At 36.5% G+C, this 17,509-nt stretch overlaps 1 protein-coding gene across 6 annotated transcripts in view; it reads right to left on the bottom strand.

Annotated features, from left to right (window-relative positions):
• The window catches only part of JKAMP (JNK1/MAPK8 associated membrane protein), a 61,944-nt gene that overhangs the window by 38,191 nt on the left and 6,244 nt on the right, over window positions 1-17,509 (bottom strand). For 5 of the 6 annotated variants that reach the window (XM_064571121.1, XM_064571120.1, XM_045900968.3 and 2 more), the window contains 4 exons: window positions 15,286-15,369; window positions 12,738-12,944; window positions 10,433-10,614; window positions 6,405-6,481 (listed from right to left, as the gene is read on the bottom strand). In XM_064571121.1, coding sequence (XP_064427191.1) covers window positions 6,405-6,481; window positions 10,433-10,614; window positions 12,738-12,944; window positions 15,286-15,369 — 550 coding nt within the window. The remainder of the gene's footprint in view (window positions 1-6,404; window positions 6,482-10,432; window positions 10,615-12,737; window positions 12,945-15,285; window positions 15,370-17,509) is intronic. The other variant, XM_045900972.3, reaches the window with a different exon arrangement.

The following is a 17,509-nucleotide window of genomic DNA, read 5'->3' as shown; positions in this document are numbered from 1 at the left end:
CCTCCAGATGCAGGCAGCACAGACAGCACCTAACAAAACCCAAGACACATAATAATTAAATGGCAAAAGTAATGATAGAGATTTTACAAGCAGCAAGAGAAAAGAAAGCAATTACACATAAAGGAAACCCTGTAAGCCTATCAGGTGATTTTTCAGCAAAAACTCTGCAGGCCTGAAGGGAGTGGCACAATATATTCAAAATGCCTAAAGAAAAAAAACCTGTTACCAAGAATACTCTATCCAGCAAGGCTGTTATGCAGAATTGAAGGAGAGAGAGTTTCCCCAACCACTAAACCAGTCATACAAGAAATGTTAAAGGGAATTCTTTTGAGTGGAAAAAAACCCATGAGTAAGAAAACTATGAAAGGAAAAAATGTCACAGGTAAATGCAAACATGTAATTAAAGATTAACCACATATAAAACCAGTATGGAGAGTAAAATGCAAAAACAGTAAAATCAAATATATCTATAAAAATCAGTCAAGGGACTCACAAAAGGAAGTAGAGTAGGACATCATATACATAAAACATGGCAGGGGTGGGGGGTAAAAATTTAGCGCTTTTAGAATGGGTTCAAACTAAAGTGACCCACAACTTAGTAAGACTACTATACACATGAGAAGTTATATATGAATGTAATGGTAACCACAAATCAAAAACCTATAATACATATACAAATAGAAAGAAATCCAAGCATAACACTAAAGGCATCAAACCACAGGAGAAAGAGAAAGAAGAGGAGCAGAGAATTACAATAATAACAGTAAAACAAGTAACAATGGCAATTAGTATATACCTATCAATAATTTGAGTATAAATGGACTAAATGCTACAACCAAAAGACATAGGGTGCTAAATGGATAAAAAAACAACCCATCTAAGTGCTGCCTTTAACAGACTTCAGACCTAAACACATGCAAGATTGAAAGTGAAGGGAACGAAAAACACATCATGCAAATAGAAGTTAGAAGAAAGCTAGGTTAGCAATATTTATATTGGACAAAAAAGACTTTAAAACAAGGACCGTACCAAGAGACAAAAAGGATACTGGATACTACATAATTATAAAGGGAACAATCCAACAAGAGGATAGAACAATTATAAATACGCACCCAAAAAAGGAGCACCTAATACATAAAGCAACTATTAACAGACAGGAAGAAACTGACAGTAATACAGTAATTGTTGGGCACTTCAATACTCCACTTACATCAATGGATACATTATCCAGACAAATCAATAAGGAAACAATGGCTGTGAATGACACATCAGACCAGATGGACCTAAAAGATATATTCAAACATTCCATCCAAAAACAGTGAATTACACATTCTTTTCAAAGCGTGCATGGGATCTTTTCCATAATGGATCACATGTTAGGCCCCAAAACAAGTCTCAATAAACTTAAAAAGGTCAAAATCATATCATGCATCTTTCCAACCACAAAGGTATGAAACTAGAAATGACAATAAAAAGTCTAGGAAGAACACAAATACATGGAGGCTAAACAACATGTCACTAAATGATTAATAGGTCAACCAAGACACTAAAGAGGAAATCAAAAATACATGAGACAAATGAAAATTACGATGGTTCAAAATCTTTGGGATGTAGCAAACACTGTTCTAAGAGGGAAGATTATAGCAATAGAGGCCTACCTCAAGAAATAAGCAACATCTCAAACAATGTAACCTTACCCCTAAAGGAGCTAGAAAAAGAACAAAGCCCAAAGCCAGTAGAAGGAAGAAAATAATAAAGATTAGAGCAGACATAAATGAAATAGAGATTAAAAAAAAAAAAATTGAACAGATCAGTTAAAGCAGGAGCTGGCTCTTTGAAGATCAACAAAATTGATAAACCTTTAGCCAGACTCAGCAAGAAAAAAAGGTCTCAAAACTAGAAAAGGAGGAGAAATAACCGACACCACAGAAATACAAAGGATGTTAAGAGAATATTATGAAAAATTACATGCCAATAAATTGGACAACTTTAAAGAAATGGATACATTCCTAGAAGCATATAACCTCTCAAAAGTGAACCAGGAAGAAATAAAAAACTTGAACAGATCAATTACTATCAATGGAATGGAATCTGTAATCAAAACACTCCCAACAAAATAAAGTCCAAGACCAGATGGCATCACAGGTGAATTCTACCAAACATTTAAAGAAGAATTAAAACCCATTCTTCTCAAACTACTTCAAAAAATAAGAGAAGGAAAGCTTCCAAATATAGTCTATGAGGCCAGCATTACCCTAATAACAAAACCAGATAAAGACACCACAAAAAGGGGAAACTACAGGCCAATATCTCTTATGAACATAGATGCAAAAATCCTCAACAAAATATTGGTAAACCAAATGGAACAATAAAGAAATTATTCTCCACAATCAAGTGGGTTTTATTCCAGGTGGCAAGGGTGGTTCAATCTTTGCGAATCAATCAACATGATACATCACATTAATGAGAGGATAAAAACCATAGCATCATCTAAACAGATGCAGAAAAGGCATCTGACAAGGCACAACATCCGTTTGTGATAAACACCTCTCAACCAAGTTCGTCTAGAGGGAAGGTACCTCAACATAGTAAAGGCTGTATATGAAAATCCCATAGCTAACATCTTACTAAATGGTGAAAAAACAAGGGCTTTTCCTCCAAGATCAAGAACAGGACAAGGAGATCCACTCTTACCACTTTAATTCAACAGAGTACTAGAAGTTCTAGCTACAGAAACAAAAAGAAATAAAAGACATTCAAATTGGTAAGGAAGAAGTAAAACTTCCACTATTTGCAGACGACATGATACTATATACAGAAAACCCTAAGGACGCCACCAAAAAACTACTAGAACTGATAAATGAATTCAATGAAGTTGCAGGATACAAAATTAATGAACAGAAATATGTTGAATTTCTATACACTAATAACGAAGTAGCGGAATGAGAAATTAAACAATCCTATTTACATTGTACAAAAATAATAAAACATCTAGGAATAAACTTAACCAAGGAAGCAAAAAACCTGTACTCTGAAAATTATAAAACACTGATGAAAGAAACTGAAGGTGACACTAACAAATGGAAATTCCATGCTCACGAATTGGAAGACCCAAGTGTTAAAATGTTTATACCACCCAAAGAAATCTACATAATGCAATTCCCATCAAAATAGCAACATTTTTTTACAGAACTAGAATAATTGTAAAATTTGTTTGAAACCACAAAAAATCCTAAATAGCCAAAGCAATCTTGAGAAAGAAAAACAGCTGGAGTTATGACAATCCCAGATTTCAAGATACACTACAAAGCCGTAGTAATCAAAGCAGTAAGCTACTGGCAAAGAAAGAGACACATAGATCAGTGGAACAGAATAGAAAACCCTGAGATAAACCCATGCATATATGGTAAATTAATCTAGGACAAAAGAGGCAAGAGTATATACAATGGGGAAAAGACAGTCTCTTCAATAAATAGTGCTGTGAAAACTGCACACCTACATGCAAAGGAATGAAACTGGACCACTTTCTTACCCCATACACAAAAATAAACTCAAAATGGATTAAAGGCCTAAATGTGAGACGTGAAACCATAAAGTTCTTAGAACAAAATAGGCAGTGATTTGACATTGGCTACATAGGTCTCCTCAGGCAAGGGAAACAGAAGCAAAAGCAAAGTATTGGGACTACACCAAAATAAAAAGCTATTACACAGTAAAGGAAACCATCAACAAAACAAAAAGGCAACCTAATGAAGGGGAGAAGATATTTGCAAGTGATATATCTGATAAGGGATTAATATGGGTATGGATATATATATATATTAATATATATGGGCATATATATTAATATGGATGTGGATACATATATCTCCTATAACTTCTACAACTGAACACCCAAGAAACAATCTGATTAAAAAAATGGGCAGAGGACTTGGACAGTTTTCCCAAAAAAGACATACAGATGGCCAACATCACTAATCAGGGAAATGCAAATCAAAACTACAATGAGATATCACCTTACACTTGTCAGAGTAGCTAAAATCAAGAACACAAGAAACACACGTTGGTGAAGATGTGGAGAAAAAGGACCCTCGTGCACTGGGAATGCCAACTGGCACAGCCACTGTGGAAAACAGTATGGAGGCTCCTCAAAAAACTAAAAATAGAATTACCAAATTCCGCTACTGGGTATTTACCCAAAGAAAATGAAAACACTAATCTGAAAAGATATGTGCACTCCCACGTTTATTACAGCATTATTTACATAGCCAAGATATGGAAGCAACCCAAGTGTCCATGGATAGATGAATGGACAAAGGTGTGGTACATACAAACAATGGGATATTACTTAGCCATAAAAAAGGATGAGATCTTGCCATTTGCAACAACATGGATAGACCTAGAGGGTATAATGCTATGTGAAGTCAGTCAGTCAGAGAAAGACATTATGATTTCACTCATATGTGATTTCACTCATATGTGGGATTTAAGAAACAAAGGATAAAAAGGACAAAAACAAAAGAAAAAAGACTCAAACACAGAGAACAAACTGGTGGTTACCAGGGGGAAGTGGGTGAAAAAAGGGGATTAAGAGTACACATGTCGTGATGAGCACTGAGTAATATATCAAACTGTTGAATGATTATATTGTACACAAACTAATATAACACTGTATGTTAATACTTCCAATAAAAATAAATGTACTGTTTCCACACAATAACCTCAGAATCACACAATGTTTGACCTAAAAAGGACTCAAGAAATTACTCAGTCTAGCCACTACACTTTACAGATGAGGAAACCGAGGCTCCCGACAGCCATAATAAACATTCAGGGGCAGCACCAAAACAGGAGCCCATGTCTCTCAATTCTAGTCCACATCACCATTCAACCCTGGAAACACTATGGTTTCTTCTGAGAGATATGAACTAGAAGGGAACTCCACATGATGTGCCTTCTTCCTGCCCTGATCCACTGTAGCTGAGTCTTATAGGCAGGAAGTAGGAGGTATATACACCCAACTTCCTCAATCTCTAGTATTCTTGGGAGTCTGCTGCCTGGATAATTGGAGCAGAAATGACATGTGAACAGTCTGATTTCCTTTAATCTTTAAACAGCTCTCTAATATGTAGAAATTGGAGGGAACAAGTTATTATAAAAGTAGTATCTAAAAGTGCTAATAAACACACTAAAGTGTAATCTGCAGTAGGTTACCAACCTTCTCTTATTAAATGACTCATCAACTCACCTAGAACTAGATTTTCTTTTCCTGATTCAGGTCCCTATTTCTGATTCATTATAGAGTGCTAACTGAAGTACATGAACATTTTATAAAGGAGAGATTCCTGAAGCAGAGAGATAAGTTTCAAGCTAATTTAACTATCCATAGTATAGATAATAAATAAAAATTCAAAAACTTCATTTTATTGAAATATCCAATCATTTCCTCCCTCAAGTCTTTCCTTAGAGTGGATAAAAGTGACAAAATGAATTTGCTTATCTTCTTTAAACACGCTGTATTGTTGATTAAAGATTACAAAGGAGAAATGGAGATAGTATACAAATGAAAAGATCTGAATCACCATAAAAATATTGTCTAGTTCCTCTACTATTATTCTACCTGAAAGTCATTCCCTCTCATTCTTTCACTAATGTAACTTAACTTTCTCTGGGTTGAACTTTTTTATGAAAGAATTATGAGACAGCACGTATCTTATCAACAGTAGTATGCACCTGAAGACTGTGCCAAGGCACTAGATTAGCAAGCAACACTTTTATTCCTTTTAAGTTAAAGGAATAACTCAAAGAGTTCTAACAGTGGCCTTTCACTAAAATACTAAAAAGAGGCACAAAATGGAGATCTCAAAATAGGAACAGTATCAAAACTAATGTGACTATGACATTATTTCCAAATCACCAAAATATTAGAGTGCAAAAGTAGAAACATCCATAATCAAGAAAATAAAATTGGGAACAAAGTATAGAAGAGTACAAAATGTATATAATTACTGATGACTGTCAGTGTTGCCATTGTAAAATAAAGTGTAAAATTAGTTCTATATACAATTAAGCATTTCACGTTTCCTTCAAAATAGTATTAATAACTTTCAACATTTCAATAATAAACATTTTCTATGTGGGTAAATTATGTGAAATGATTGTTTTTTCTCCAACATGCTGGATAGTTGAGACTACTGCATAATTTCCCAAGCAAATACAGTCCAATATACAACCTTTCATAAACTTAAGCTAAAAGCTACTGAGTGCCATCAATTAGCCAACCAATTAGCCATTACTAAATCAATCAGTTGTACCATATCATATCATATGTACTATTCTCCTATTCAGTTATTAAAATCTATTAAAAAGAAAAACCTTTAACAAAGGAAAAAAAGATTTCCTACCTCTATTTCAGAAGCTGACATGTACACAGCCAGAGTAACCAAAGATAATACTAATATAATGTATGGGAAGGCATAATCTGAAAAACAAACATTGGTATAATAATGAAAATTAAATTTCCTGAATAAACCATCAAAAAAATTCTAACAGTATAATTCTCCCCATAGGTGAAAACTTTCTCAACCAGTCCTATGAGAGACTTAAGTCCTAATGCTCTAAGGCAGGGGTCAGCAAGCTTTCTGTAAAGGGCCAGATAGTAAATATTTTTGGCTTTGTGGGCCATACACTCACTGTCTCAGTCACTCAAGTCCCCATTGTAATGGAATACAGCCAGACAATACATAAATGAATGGGTGTGGCTATGTCCCAATGAAACTTCAGGGATAATAAAATCCAAATTTCACATAATTTTCACATGTTAAGAATTACTACTCTTCTTTTTTTTTTTTTTTTTTTACTGTTTAAAAATGTAAAACTATCCTTGGCCCAGCTTTGAAGATCCTACCTTAAGGCATCCATTGACTGTAAAGAATTAACTTCTGTCTGCATCTAGAATACTAGTATGCACCAAACTTGGGAGGATTGAGAAAGTAATTACTCAATTTTGTTTTGTGGTCCAGATGGAGGACATTGGTTAGAAAAGCTATACAGCTTTAATTACTCTTTAGAAAAGTTCATGTATCAATAAACCTCAAAGGACAAATGGATCATTCAGTGTTCTTTATGTCAAAATTCTAGATATTTCTACTTCAAAGTTTTCCTTATAAAATACTACCTTTCTCTTAAAATGTTTTCAATTTTTCTTTAAAGATTCATTTATTTATTTGACACAGAGAGAGAGAGAGAGATCACAAGTAGGCAGACAGGCAGGCAGAGGGAGAGGGAGCAGCAGACTCCCCGCTGAGCAGGGAGCCCCATGCAGGGCCCAATCCCAGGACGCTGGGATCATGACCTGAGCCGAAAGCAGACGCTTAACCGACTGAGCCACCCAGGTGCCCCAAAATGTTTTCAATTTATAGCACACTAAAACAAATGAACAAATTGAGAATAAAATCTTGAATTATTTTTCATATAATTATTTGAAAACAACTTCAATTTATGAAACCACTAATCATTCTACATTGCAGTGGAACCCATCTGGAACAATTTCAAATATTAATTCAGAAAGCAGAAGCCAGAAACTCTGACTTATCTATACGGGCCCAATTCCAACTTACTAAATAACTGAATGTCTTGTTTGACATTTAGAACATTTTACTTCATAGACAGCTATTAGGTCCTCAGCCAACCATTCAAAAAAAAAAATCCCATTTAATTTATAAACAATGTTGCTAATGATACAAATTTAAGACTGAGTAGTAAAAAGCCATCTAAGTTAAAAAAAAAAGGGGGGGGGAAGGAAGTTTCTAACAAGGCCCAAACTTGTGGGTAGTACACGGTGGTCTTGGGCTCAGGCATGGTTCTTACTCTAGAGTGTAAAACAGTTTGAGATTTTGAGGAACTAGGCCTTGGGGTAAGGCCTGAGAATCTGCATTTTAGTTCCCCTAGTGGTTCGAATGCGGATCACACTTAAAAACTGGCTTCAATAATTCCAAGCAGGTAAAATTTGTCACCAACCTCTTCCTAATAACTCCAGTGTCTGTCTCCCCAGACCCAGGTAGCTTAAGCTACCCGAAGCCACTTGCTGCTCTACTTGCTCAGATACTTACAGTTCCTTGTTATGTACAGAATGTTTGTGTCCCCCAAAATTCTCCTGCTGAAATCCTAACTCGCAATGTGATGGTATTTGGAGGTGGGGCCTTTGGGAGGTGATCAGGACATGAGGGTAGAGCCCTCGTGAATGAAATTGGTGCCCTTACATAAGAGAGCCCCCCCCAACTTCTGCCACATGAGGACACAGTGGGCTCTTACCCAGACACATCTGCTGGTGCCCTGCTCTTGGACTTCCCATTTTCCAGGACTGTGAGAAAAAAATTTCTGTTGTTTGCAAGCCACCTCGTCTATGGTCCTGTTATAGCAGTCTGAAGTGACTAAGACACCCCTACAAACCAAAATTATGTTTTTTTTTTTCCAATATAAAATTACAAGTTGGTATGATATCCTCTGTGACTAATCTCAGCAGGCTGCATAAATTTATATTTAGTGCAAATGAACACTAACTCCTTGATCCTCACAACGAATGTGTTTTGAGCAGAGGCTTGTTGACAAAGCCTGATCTGATGTTCAGTGTGGGAAAAAGCATTTTTCAATACAGGCAGCTCCAGTATATGAAGCAACGGGATCTGGCAGTCTCCCTGGGCTAATGTCCCAAACCCTGGCCCACTTTCCACAGCTTTTTCCCCTCGAGAGGTTCTACACAAGAGCACCACCTGCAGTCTAGGACACAGGGTGCGGGCTGACAATTCCTAATTTTTCCAGCCTAGACAGCTCTCCTAAGCGCCAGACTAGTATAAATAATTACCTGTACTTTTGTGAATATCCCATGAACAGCTAAAACTGGATTCACTTCTCATCAACCTCTTTTATTTGCTTCTTCTAATATCTGCTTCTGTTGCTCTATTCACCAGTTACTAAGTCAGAAAGCTACTCTATCATATTTTCGTCCTATTCCCTCACCCCTATGTTTAATCAGTTACCTAGTTTAGTTAACTCTATCTTCAAAATACTCTCCATTCCCAGTGTTTCTCTGCTTTCGGCCAGACAGTCAGACTTGGCTAGCAGCAATAACCTCTTAACTGATTCCCCAGGTCCTCTTCCCCCACCAATCCGTCTTCCACACTGCTATCAAGTTCTCTCTCCAAAATGCAAACCTAGGCATGTCACTCTTCTGCCTAAAATCCTTAAAGAGTAGGTCTCTATTCCCTAGAGCAAGAATAGCAACCTCAAACACCTACAGAGGCCAGCCAGGCAGGTAAATAATGGAAGTGGGCCAAATCCAAGAAAACAGGGAATGGTAGGAGCTAGAAGGAACTACACATTTTCAAATATTATGCAGGCCAACTGAAACAATACATCTATAAACTAGAATATGAGGGATAACAGACCTCTGACTAGTCTCCAATTTCGTCTTCCCTTGGCTCACCTTCCCAGCGCCATCCTCCTCCAGAACCAAATTCATTATCACACTACATAGTGATGCCAATCTTTCCTAGTTCCTTTAGGCCAGAAGCCTTGCCCTCTGTACCCCGGTAGGCTTCACATAAAAGATGGCATCTAACATCCCTGCAATATTCAATGTCACATATTCAAGTAAGTACTATACTACATTCTCTCAGCTACTTATAGCTTTCCTACTAGTATGTCAGTCCTTTAACAACTTTTTCTTAATCATCTTTTGAGTCAAAATTCAGTCTAAATAGTTGCTGAATAAATAAATGGCTATATTAAAATAAAGAATATACTGAGGATTCTTTTACTGTACCTAAAAGGCTTTAATAAAGTAACTCAAAAACTGAAGACATAACTTAATGATAATATATGTTAGTATATATTATCAACAGTAATTTCTAGGGCGCCTGGGTGGCTTAGTCGTTGAGCGTCTGCCTTCGGCTCGGGTCGTGGTCCCAGGGTCCTGGGATCGAGTCCCGCATCAGGCTCCCTGCTCGGTGGGAGGCCTGCTTCTCCTTCTCCCACTCCCCCGGCTTGTGTTCCTGCTCTTGCTGTCTCTGTCAAATAAATAAAATCTTAAAAAAAAACCAAAAAACAGTAATTTCTATTTATTATATGCAAAAACAAGTTTGTTTTTTAATTTATACTCAGGTTTTTAAAATATTCCTACTTAGATTAAAAGCTTCAGATTCAAAGTATTCTTTAAATAGAAATCAGCTTTGATTAGTTTGAGAATATCTATTCCATTCCAAGAAGCCCATTTTTAATTTTTTTTATAAGACTGATTATGTTTTAGCAAAAATATATATTTTCAAGGATTAAAAAAACGATTTTAAAGAAAAAGATCCAAAATTATACTTAGAGAAAATACTGTTTATCACACATAAAAATATATTTCATTGACTTGACCCATCAAACTTACATAAAAGGCCTCCGCCAACTGCCTGAAGCACAGTTAAAATTGGAAAGAAGTAAAGTGCAGCATAAATACTTTTAAATCGATCAGACTTTCCTAACCCACAGGCAATCTTCTTTACCAGAAGGGGTCGGAGCAGCATCATCAATACCAAGCAGAATGCATAATAGATAAATACAATGGTGTATCTGTAAAATAAAACAAGGAATTGTAACACTGAAAATATGTTTCAAAATACCTATTACTGATCAATTTAAAATAAAAAATGCTAAAGAAGATTTAAAAAGTGTATTAAGCCAACCTATTAACTCATAAGGTTTTAGTAATGTAAATATTTTTATAGTAAGTTTCTAATAATAGAAATTTGCATGCTTTTCCATGTCTCATCTAATCAAGTTCCCCTCAAAACTACAATTATCAGTAAAGTGTCTTGGTATTTTTCAATTTGTAAGGAACTAGGCTATATATACCAATGGAGAAAATAGCCTGCATTAGTCAATGTTAATAGTGTTCCAAAGGCTTCTGATAATTTTGTGCCATTACTTTTTGTTGACTCACAAAAGAAAAAAATTTCGATAACTTTTGGTAGTCCTGCAGCTTTAAGTTTTTTTTTTTTTTTTTTAGTAATCTCTATGCCCAACCTGGGGCTTGAACTCAAAACCCCGAGATCAAGAGTCACATGCTCCTCTGACCGAGCCAGCCAGGTGCCCCGGGTAGTCCTGCTGCTTTTTGAAAAGTTTAGCCCCAGTCTGGCCATATAGTTACACTTAAATAGCTATGTAAAGTAAATAATAGGTATAAACCCAATGTTGATACCATAAAATTTTTTCATAATTTTCAAAAACCACTGTTCTGTAGGATTAATAAAACAAGGCAGACAGGCCATGGCACAGTGACTACTGCTAAAGCTGCTGAGAAAAAAAATATCTACTTAATTCAAAGATGGTGAACATACCCTGATCAATGAAGTTTTGTGAGGAGGCTGTTATGGCCGCAGAATGAGAGCCAAGAGCACCTATTTGCCGTCTCTGTTCTAATCTTAGTATTTGTTGACTCTCCTACTATATGCTTTATGGATAGTATAAAAAACACCTATATATGTGCACCAGCAGTAAATGAATATGATTTTGTTTTAAATAAGATAGTTATATATGATATCTGATTCCCTTTTTAAGCTCTCTAAATAGGACCAGGTTAAGTTCTGCAGTCCCCTGGATAGTGTCTGAGAAGAGAATAATCGAAGCTGAGAGCTTTAGCCCTATGACACCAACCAAGAATGCATTATGGGTCTTTTATATACAGTCTTGTATGTAAATTTTATGTATATATAGAGACAGACAGCATATATACAAGAAATAAATAATTTACAGGGCTTAATGGTAGACAGAAAGAAGTTCCTATCTCTGTATCTGAAATTTTGGTTTTTTTTAAATTACCTTTTTACATTTGTGCAAGTGTTTTTCACACTTAGTACTCTTAAGAACCTGCATAAAAAGGGTTATTTTCTTGAGCATATTATGTAATGGTAACTTGCTATAACTATGAGAATGTAAATACCTGACTCTTCTATTACACCTTTACCAAGAAAAACACATCAAAATGAACACAGGAGAAATTCTAAAAATGAAGTAGTCTGGGATAGTATTATACAGAGTCTTATGAATTTGGTATTTTTAAAACAAAACATTCTCATGGAAATTATAAACATTTGTTTTGGAAAAAAACAAAAACAAAAGAAAACATTAACCCAAGCACTCTAATTACAATGCCAGCTACTATTTTATTAAGTGCTTCCTGTATGTAAGGCACTGCACATGGTATCTGATATGTGCAGACTTATTTAATCCTCACAATCACCTTATAAGGTACCACTATTCCCATTTTTAGTAACAGGAAAGCGGAGGTTATGAGAGGCTCTTAACATGGTCACATTAACACAGCAGCTCAGGATTCAAACTCATGCCTGTTTTTACCTCTCAAGCCCATACTCTTTCCTCTATGTCAGATACTGCTTCTCTGTTGCATATCATAAAGATTTTCCTTATAACTCCCTTTTGAAGAAACAGATATTGCTTCTTTTAGAAATGCTTATACACACTTCAACACCAATACAAAAATACTTTCACTTGTATTATACTAAAATGTATTTCTACTCCCTTCTATTAGACTATGTATCCTTCAAGAGAAGAAAATCATTTCTCTATATCTCCCCCAGTACCTGGAAGCCATTTTTCAATACTCAATCTGTTGAAACAAATAAAATCTATAATTACCATTTTTTAAATGATCTTTAGTCTATATAAATACTTACAGCGGGTAAACAGCTTCGTGAGTACAATGCACTGTGGTAACATAATCGGGACTTGGGTTGTAAAGCATTGTGTACCAATCAGAGAGCATCAGTACTCGACATGAACGGATATAGAGAACACCAACCGGATCACTCACAAGTAAGGTGACGATAGCTGCCATACTGCATTCGAATAATGCAGTGATGTGCTGGAAAAGTGCACTGGAACTAGGAAAACAAAAGCAGCACAATTACCAGAAAATTTTCAGTGTTTCGATGGCTTTTAAGAAAACCTATATGTTTCAAAATATGGAGTCTAAAAGGAAATTTTAACTGATAAATCCTGAAACTAAAATATCCCCTAAATAGATAAGAAAAGTCAAACATGAAAACCACTTGAGAAGAGTTTAACCTTCTGGACTAAAAAGGGATACGCATCCCAGATAACACTGTGCCAGTATTATCTAAAATGTATAGAAGAGCAGAAATTCAGGGCTTCCTTTATCTTTAGTGACTTGCTAAACTGTTAAGAATGTCTTAGTTATCCTATGCGTCATTTTAAATTATCTTAAATATAAAAAGCACATAAAAGCTTATATATAATATATATTAGTTATAAAGTATAACAATATAGTAAACATTATAAGCTCATCATCTAACCCAGTAACTAGAACATTAACAATCTATATTTACCTCTGTTCCTTCCTCATTCCCACTCCTGGCTCTCCCCAAAGAGGTAACCATTATACTAAGTTGTCTTTATCACTTTTTCTGAAGTTTTTATTCCAATTAGATTATGTTTCAAAACCACTCTGTCTAGTTTTGCTTATTTTTTTTTTTAAGATTTATTTATTTGAAAGAGAGGGAGAGCACACATGCACATGTGAGCAGGGTGGCAAAGAGAATCTCAAGCAGACTCCCTACTAAGCATGGAGCCTGACACTGGGTTCAATCTCACGACCCTGAGATCATGACCTGAGCTGAAATCAAGAATTGGACACTTAACCAACTGAGCCACCCAGGTGCCCCAAGTTATGCTAATTTTTAAGCACTATAAAGTGATACTCATCTTGAGATTTTTTTCCCATTCAAAATTACATTTCTAAGATTCATCCATGCCATTGCTTATAGCTGAAGTTCACTCATTTTCACTGCTGTATAATATTCTACTGTGTGCCCATTCCATTGTTTATCCATTTGCTTTTTTAGTTATGTTGCCAATGTCTTCCTCTCAGCTTATAGGCTGAATTTTCACTTTCTTGTGATATCTATGAACAGATGTTCTAAATTTTAATATATCAATTTTTAAATTTCTGGTTAGCATTTTAATGTTCCAAGGAATCCTTATTCTGAGAAAAATATTAACTTATGTTTTCTTCCAAAAGTTTTAAGGTTTTGCTTTTCACATTTAAATCTTTCACTCACCTAGAATGGATTAGGTAGGTGTGACTAGATTTTCCCACTAGGGTATCCCAACTGTCCCAGCAGCAGCACTGAGTAGCTTACTGTCCCTCCTACCCCCCACCCCGCCCAAATTGCCACACCACTTCTGCCATCCAAGTTTCATAGATAACTGGTCTGTTGTTAGGTTCTGTATTTTGTTCCTGGGTCCATTTTTATCCCTGAGACAAAAGAATATGACAATAATTCTTGATATTACATACATTCTTCTACTTCTTCAGTGGTCTTGGGCCTTTGCACTTCCATATAGATTTTAGAATTCGCTTGTCATGTTCCACAATATGAATCCAATGTAGCTTAGCTACCTTGGTCTTAGCTATCTCACAATACCATGGTACTATATATGAAATATAGGGAGATAACTGATCCTGTATATTTATCTTCCAGCCAGCCTCTTTAGGAAACTCTCTTATTATTTCTATTATCTAGTCTACAGATGCCTTTGAGCTTTCTTTCTGAACAATGTTTCAGTTATCTATCACTGCATAGCAAACCACCACCACTGATTATTTCTCACTAGTCTGCGGTTTGACTGGGCTCACCTGATCAGCTCTATCTGTTCCATGTGATACCAATCTGGGATGCAGTCATCTAGGGAGGCCTGACTGGGCTGCCGTGTTCAAAATGACTAACCTGTGAGGCTGGAGTAGATGTCAGCTGTCGGCACAAAGGGGGCCGCTGGCCAGAGCACCATGTGGTCTCTTATTTTTGGTGTTCTGCAGTTTAATTTTAATGTGAACAGGTGAGAATTTCTTCTTATTTATTCTGCTTGGAATGTGTTTTGCTTCCCCAGGAGCAATTCTGCAAATCTGTTTTTCACTATGTCTGTAGAACCCGAAGCTAATATATCTTTAATTATTGGCTCTCCTTCCTTTTCTCTACTTTTTCTGAAGACTCTGATTAGAAACTATGCACAAAGAGTTAATAAAACTTTTCCTCCGTACATGAGATTCTGACTTTCAGTTAACTCTAGCTTAGTTCCTCTGGAAGCCTGAGAAGTGTAAAATGTCGAACTTTATTGCCAGGTAACATTGCTTAGGCTACAAACAACCCCTTGATTGGTAAACTGTATCTGGATCGGGGAGAACTATAAATAAGCAATAAATACCTGATGGGGACACCATGGTCCGGCTTTCTTGAGTTCAGCGATTCTTGTAATTGGCATGTCCCTTGCAGGACTCTGGAAGCTATCCTTACAGAGAGGTTACAGAAAGAATGGCTCCTTTAGGGCATAAGACCTTAAGCCTGGACTCCCACACCCACTCAGTATGGATTTTACCTTCCTGCAGCTGAACTCAACTGCTTCAAAAGCTGACGCTGCCCTGCAGGCAAGCTGTGCTCTTCCGGGCAGACTGGTGCTCGGTATGACCTACGGTAGTCTCTGAAGTCTGAATGTCTAATTGAACCTAGGTGCATTCCCAGCAGGAATCACAGACACACATTACAGCTTCTCATTCTATGCTCCATTGCTCTTAATATATTTCATATTTTCTATCTCCCTTTCTCTCAGCATTGCATTATTTCTTCAGATACATGTAATTCCTAATTCACTAATTCTGTCTTCAACTGTTTAATCTGATTGATCTACCATTTTTTAAATTTCATTTCTAGAAGTTCCTTTTGTTTTTTAAACCAATCTGTTCATTCCTAATAATCTCTTGTTGACTCTTGGAGGTCTTTAGGACTGCATCCTTTATTTCTTTAAGCACTACAAAGGTAGCAGTTTTATACTGTGTAGCTGAAAGTCCCTTATCTGCAGTCCTTTGGAAGTATAACTACAGTGTTGGTTATGTCTACCCACTCACAGTCATCGTGTTGATTTTATTTGGTTCTCATGGAGTATGAGGTCATTAATAGATATTAATGAGTAAGATTTTTATGGGCCTAAACTGAGAATGGGGGAAGCTTTCCAGCAAAGAGGATCTGCTGCTTTTGTCGGCAGCCATGCCCACCACTACCTTGGGCTTCAGCCTCTTGAGAGTCTAGGCTTCGCACTGGCTGCCTCCATTCAGCACCTGCTGCTGTCAGCAGTTAACCACAGGCAGTGCTCCCACTCCTACTGTCTGCTCTGTCACTCTGGCCCCACCTTAGGGTGGGCTTGTCTGTTTTCTAAAAATGAATTCTTGGAGATCTCCCCTGCCTCCAGTGAGACCAGCAAGGTCTTAAATAGTATGTCTTTTCCAAACTTCAGCTATTTCTTGCAGGAGGGTCACTTGGAGCTCCTGATTAGCTCATATTGTTGGAAAAACTCCTGCATGATTTTACACAGATGGAAATGGTGAATACGTGAACATTTACAATTTCATATAATTTAATATTTTGCTTCCTTATAGAATTCATATTTTTAGAAACAACATCCCAACCTCATCATTTCTTGCTATTACTTTAGTAACCTTATTCATCTCTTCTCATCATGCCCCCTTTCAATCTGTCTGCAGCCAACCACATGATCTTTACAAAACAAAACTGGATTCTAAAACTCCCCTTCGTAGAGTCCCGTCTTGTGTTTCAGGAAAAATACTCCTTACTTGCATTATTTTCCACACCTCCTGGCCATGCTACATTTCTTTTCTCCTCACGCCTCCACACATGTGGGCATGCTTCTCTCACCTATCTGGCAAGTTGTGTATCCGTCAAGATCAGTTATCCCCAGGTCTTATGAATCTTTCCTAAGACTCTTGTAGTCCCAAATCTCTTTATAACCCGGTCTCATTTAGTCCCTATTTCTCACAGGACCCTCAGCTCTCATTTCTTGATTACACTGTGCGCTTTTTGCCTCTATACTTTTGCACATCTTTTTCCTGCTGATAGACTTTTTCTTCAATTCCTATCAAAATCTATTCACTTTTCAAAGTCCAGCTTAAAGTCAGTTTTTTCTTCTGTGACAGTGCCCTATTCTGAGAAGGCAAAATTAACTTCTTTCTTCTTCATGCCAGCCTATTACAGAACCTCACAAATACTGTGATGGCTTTTCTATCTCATCCACTATACTGGGAGCATCCACGTTTCAGTCATCTCTGAATCTTGCAACCCAGTACAGCATCTGGCACATTGCAAACATCCCTAGTGATTGCTGAATACGTTCTAAAAGTTATAAATTATATAAAAAAAAAATCACATAAGAAGCACAGCTTCTGACCATACTGCATAAAAATATATAATTCTGCTTATCTTTGCCCTGACCTTAAAGAAAAACAAATTTAATACTAAACTCTGGGGAAAGCAAGAGTACCAGAAAGGAAAGGTTTTTTTTTTTAAGATTTTATTTATTTATTTGACACAGAGAGAGACAGCACAAGCAGGGGGAATGGCAGGCAGAGGCTGAGGGAGAA

Source organism: Mirounga angustirostris, unplaced genomic scaffold (genome assembly GCF_029215605.1).
Source record: "Mirounga angustirostris isolate CCGP_5_RB_7025 unplaced genomic scaffold, mMirAng1.0.hap1 SCAF_9, whole genome shotgun sequence".
In the NCBI taxonomy this organism is placed as follows: Eukaryota; Metazoa; Chordata; class Mammalia; order Carnivora; family Phocidae; genus Mirounga; species Mirounga angustirostris.
Note: the sequence above shows the minus strand (reverse complement) of the source record. Positions and strands in the feature narration are given on the sequence as shown.